The sequence below is a fragment of the Manihot esculenta genome, chromosome 17, assembly GCF_001659605.2.
Source record: "Manihot esculenta cultivar AM560-2 chromosome 17, M.esculenta_v8, whole genome shotgun sequence".
NCBI classification, from domain to species: domain Eukaryota; kingdom Viridiplantae; phylum Streptophyta; class Magnoliopsida; order Malpighiales; family Euphorbiaceae; genus Manihot; species Manihot esculenta.
In genome coordinates, this window is record NC_035177.2 from 19,278,021 (window position 1) to 19,283,779 (window position 5,759).

Below are 5,759 nucleotides of genomic sequence, written 5' to 3' on the forward strand. Positions count from 1 at the left end.
ATTAAATACAACCAATTACTAATATGGAATTCTTTAAATTGTGACTAATTCTAGTCGCGTCAATTCAATTAGACAGTAAAATACTTTTAATAAGTATTTGTTCATCCACAAATATCAACAGTTTTATATAAACCAAAAATTTAAGGGCTTAACAAAAATTTAGATGGCTATACAAGACTATTTTAGTTTCAGCAGTTTAATTTTCTAATTTCAATTTGATTTTCTTTAAAAAAAAATTGGAAACTTTAGAGGATGCTGTATGAAGTACATTATTTTTGAATCGATAACTATCAAAAATTAAATTGAATTTTTATTTTCTTCTTTTTAGTAACAAAACGAAAATTCTTATATTATTATTTTTATTTGAGCAATAAAATAATATTTAAATTTTAAGATTCATAATTTGTTATCAATCAATTGATTTATGTTTTTTTTTCAATATTTTTTCTTTCTATTTCACATATATATATATTAAAAAAAATTATTATTTATTCTCTATAATACTGTGAAACTCACTATCATCCTTAATATTTTAAAACATCTATTAATTCGTTTCTCCATTAGTTTAGCCGTTAAATATTGTAAAAAAGTCTAAAATATTTTTGATACTGACAGATTAATTAATAAACTTTTTAAAATTTTAAAAAATTAACTAATAAATTTTTTACAATGATAAGGAGTAATTAATAAAATATTTTAAAAAATATTTAAAAAAATTAATTAGTAAATTTTTTAAAATATTAGAAATATTTTTATATATTTTTTAAAATAAAAAATTAACTAATAATTTTGAAAGGATCTAGTAATAATTTTTTTTTTTTTTTTAAATTCAAACGTCATTGCACAAAAATCAGTAGGGCAAATCACAAGTTAAAACCTTATTCAGCTATGTAGTAAATCCCGTTATAGCAGGCCCAAATAGAAAGCCCAATCCCATCGCAGAGATTGCTCACTAGGGCTACCATGCGGATGTTAAAGAATCCCAGCGCCGTCCAATCCCACACCAAAAGAACCATCGCTGATCTACCGGAAGAGCTTAATAACAAATAACTGCTTTCAACAATCAGGTGGCCGGGGATAGTTTACAAGCTAGAAAGGCTTCATTTTTCAGTTTGACTCTGTCACTGATGGTTTTGTAAGTTCTCTTGCTTTCTCTGTCTCTTTTTTTGTTATTAGAACTGAAATTCTTCTCTGGAACACCTCAAAGATCGCTGCTTCAGTTTTATTTTATATTGATTACAAGCTTTGATATTTATCTGGTGGGGTCTTTGTGAGCGTGCGAGAGATAAGAGTGAGCTAATTTTATGGGGAAGTCAGGAGGTAGAAGAAAAAAGGGCAGTGGTGGTTCAAATCAAGCATCTAGTGGTGATAGTGGTAGTATTTCAATTTCAACCACGCTTCCAAATGCTAATGGCGTTGTCGATTTCGACTCCTCAATATTTTTGAAAAGAGCACATGAGCTCAAAGAAGAAGGGAACAGGAGGTTCCAAAACAAGGATTACGCGGGTGCTCTTGAACAGTATGACAATGCTCTTCGATTAACTCCCAGAACCCATCCTGACCGAGCTGTCTTCCACAGCAATAGAGCTGCGTGCTTGATGCAAATCAAACCTACTGACTATGAGACTGTTATTTCTGAGTGTACTATGGCCCTTCAGGTCCAGCCTCGATTTGTGAGGGCTCTCCTTAGGAGGGCTCGTGCCTTTGAGGCGACTGGTAAGTATGACATGGCGATGCAGGATGTTCAGGTATTGTTGGGGGCTGAACCAAACCACCAAGATGCTTTGGAGATTGCCCGGAGATTGAGGACTGCATTGGGTCCTAGACAAGAGGGTCAGCAGGACCTCCAAAGCCGCCCTTCACCTGCTGCTCTAGGGGCATCTGCAGTTCGTGGTGCACCAATTGGCGGTCTTGGGCCTTGTTTACCTGCCCGGCCAGTGTCCAAGAAGGCAGCAACTCATCCTGGGGGATTGGCAACCAGTAATAAGCTGGAAAAGCCTCAAGTGAATGTGGTCAGTGAAAATGGTCCTGAGACCAAAGTCCAGTTGCCAAAACTCGGGTTGAAGCCTTCAAAACCTGCTGCATATCTGGCCAAGGATAGCCAAGGAGAAGAATGTTTATCTTCATCAGTGTCATTTTCTAGTCATGTTCCAGGAGTGGCAGTTCAATGGAGACCATTGAAACTTGTTTATGATCATGACATAAGACTGGGACAGATGCCAGTGAATTGTACTTTTAAAGTGCTAAGGGAGATTGTGAGCAAACGTTTTCCATCTTCAAAGTCAGTTTTGATCAAATATAAAGATAATGATGATGATTTAGTGACTATCACATGTACATCTGAACTCAGATTGGCAGAGTCCTCCGCTGACAACTCCTTGCATAAGGCGCCTGATATGAATAAAACTGAAATAATTGGCATGTTAAGATTACATATTGTTGAGGTGAGTCCAGAGCAGGAGCCTCCTCTGTTGGAAGAAGAGGAAGAGAAGCCTCTTGAGACTGAAGGGAGTAAGGGAGATGAAAGTGTGTCTCATTCATCACTTGGTGAATCTGTGATGGAAAAAACTGATGGTGAGATTGACAAGGCAGATAAAGAAGCTCCAAAAGAGAAAACAGAAGCTTCAGAAAATCCAGAGAGTAGAGAAGCAGAGATGGATGATTGGTTGTTTGAATTTGCTCAGCTTTTCAGGACCCACGTTGGTATTGACCCGGATGCTCATATTGACTTACATGAGCTTGGGATGGAGCTGTGTTCTGAGGCGCTTGAGGAGACTGTGACAAGTGAGGAAGCTCAAAACCTCTTTGACAAGGCTGCCTTAAAGTTCCAGGAGGTGGCTGCTCTGGCTTTCTTCAACTGGGGAAACATTCACATGTGTGCAGCAAGGAAAAGGATTCCCTTAGATGAGTCTGCTGGAAAGGAGGTAGTGTCAGCACAACTTCAAGTGGCTTATGACTGGGTGAAGGATAAATATTCTTTGGCCAGAGAGAAGTATGAGGAGGCACTTTTGATCAAACCAGATTTTTATGAGGGGTTGCTAGCTCTGGGGCAGCAGCAATTTGAAATGGCCAAACTTCATTGGTCATTTGCACTTACTAAGAAAATAGATCTCTCTAGCTGGGACTCTACAGAAACTCTTAAACTTTTTGACAGTGCCGAGGAGAAGATGAAAGCAGCAACTGAGATGTGGGAGAAGCTGGAGGAACTTCGAGCAGATGAGCTAAAAGATCCACATGCAAGCAAGAAGGAAGAATTGTTGAGAAGAAGGAAGAAACAAGGAAGTGTTGAAGGTGATTCCTCTGGCAGTGGTGTCCATGGTGAGATTTCACCAGAAGACGCAGCTGAACAAGCAGCAGTGATGCGATCACAGATACATCTCTTCTGGGGTAATATGCTTTTTGAGCGGTCCCAAGTTGAATGCAAATTGGGGATGGATGGTTGGAAGAAAAACCTTGATACTGCAGTAGAACGATTTAGGCTTGCTGGAGCTTCCGAGGCTGACATTTCAATGGTTTTGAAAAACCACTGCTCCAATGGAGGTGCAGGGGAAGGAGACGAGAAAAAGGATAAGAATGCTAATGCTAATGCTGTTGGTGAACCAGAAGAGAGCAAGCAAGATGATAAAGTATGAGGGAAGTAATAAGTACTGATTTTTTTGTGTGCATGGCAGCAGTGAAGTACATTCATGTAGTCTCTTAATAACAGGTATGAAATGGCATAAGGAAGTGCCTTTTTCTCTGCTGAAAGGGTTGAGCTGTGGACCTTTTCTTTTTGGAATTGAGAATTTTGGTCCAACAATGAACAATGAACGATGGTGTATTTGGGCGATATGCTCATATTGCTTTTTAAGGCATCCATGTTTGCTTCACGGTGATTTTTTTTGCTTCCCATACTAATGAGTTTCTGATAAACAATTTTATTATGATCAGAATTTGACATAGTGATTCTTACTGTGGTCTAATAATGCAATTTTTTATTTAGCTTATCTCATTATTTGAAGCTATCTGCAGGTTTCGCATAGATTCTTTACTCATTTATAACTTTGATGTATTGAACTTTTGGTAGTAGAATGCAGGACAAGTTAGTGAAGTTGTGAGAAAACAAAGGTGGACCAAACTCTTCTCTTTGCAATTAAGGGAATTTCTTTTCAAATTCTATTGAGGGATTCTCCATTCAGTTATTTGACCACATTAAACAAGATATTTGTAAACACTCCCCTCAATGCATCTGTTGTGTTGGTCCTTGGTATATAATTGGATGGCTATGTGTATGTCTGTATGGCTATTAGATGTTTCTAATAAAATGTTTTAAATTGGAACTCACAGGGGGATGATGTAATTGGATATCTGAAAATTGAAAAATACCCTGTTGTGAGTGCTTGGTTCTTGATATAGGATTGTGAAAGTTTGGGTGAATAAACAAAATGTGTTTGTTGAAAATATCACTAAAAAGGGGATTTGAGAAAAGATTCCACATAAGTGCAATGGGTCCACACATGCACCGGGATAGCAAAATTAAAAAAAGGGTACTCCTAAGCTGTGTTTTTATGCTACTCCTAAACTATGATAGATTCAGTAAATCTTGCCATTCAATGTTTCTGGGGCTGTATATTGTGTATAATCTCACCTCCATGTATTGACAGTAAGCCTATTAGAGAGCTCATTTACGAATTGGTAAGGCACCAAAAGAAAATATTATTGATGAGTCTCCTGAGATAAACAATATATTTATGAATTGACAATATATATATATATATATAGGAAGCAAAGATGGCAATCCGCTAGATTTAGCAACTATATTTTTTGAGAGTAGGAAGAAGAATGATAAATTTATTGAATCTGAGGCCATTTAAAAATATGTAAGTCACTAATTAATTGATGTAATAGTTTACCAATTAATAAATTCATCTACTTATTTGATTATCTTATATGGTAGGATGAAATACAAGAAGCAATAAAAGTGGAATGAATTTTTCTACCGTTAAAGTTGTTGAAAAGTGTTTCGGATCTCAACATCACAATCATATAGTTAGTTATGGTGATGGAATCAAGCATACAAGAAAGCTCAACTTGAGGCTCAACTCCATGAAAGTCAAGAAGAAAATAAGGAGATGAAAAGTCTGTTAAATTCATTAGAAAGTAAAATTCAATTGCTTAAAGAGATAATTTTATATCAAAACAATACTCCAACCTCAACTTTCTCACCTCCAACTGGATCACCATCGGCTTGATTAAAACTTATTGAAAAGGTCATTTACTACATTTCTAAAATATTAAATATTGTAAAATTATTTATCTTTGCCTTTTTTAAGTAGAAAAGTACACTTCTACTATTAACCGTTGTGTGGAAAGAATATTATTAAAATGAAGATAACTATAATCTTGCTAAGTCCTCTTCTTCGATTAAGTCTGACCTTTTAAAGTATAGATAATTAACAATAGTGACTTTTATGATTTTTTTAAAGGTAAATATTTAATTTCATGCTGATTAATATTTAGAAATTTTTTAAGTTTAAATAAATTTGTTCTCTTTCTAAAATATTTTAATTTTTATGTGTTATGTTTTTTTGTTGGTGTAAAAATGAAGTCAAGTAATAAAGGCTAACCATTCATTTTGGACATAGTTTAATTAGAATCTTGAGGAATGAAATTTATCTAAATTCTTTTTGCATATATTAGATTTCTACTTTATGTAACGACCCGGAAATCCGACCCGTTACCGGCGCTAGGATCCAGATCGGCTTAAGGCCGCCGGGACC

The 5,759-nt window shown here is 35.8% G+C and overlaps 1 protein-coding gene across 1 annotated transcript; it reads left to right on the forward strand.

Annotated features, from left to right (window-relative positions):
* Nucleotides 1–908: 908 nt before the first annotated feature.
* LOC110608095 (protein CLMP1) lies at nucleotides 909–3,990 on the forward strand. The gene has a single exon (XM_021747304.2). It carries the CDS (start codon nucleotides 1,305–1,307, stop codon nucleotides 3,630–3,632), a length of 2,328 nt encoding a protein of 775 aa, XP_021602996.1. The 5' UTR covers nucleotides 909–1,304; the 3' UTR covers nucleotides 3,633–3,990.
* Nucleotides 3,991–5,759: the final 1,769 nt, after the last annotated feature.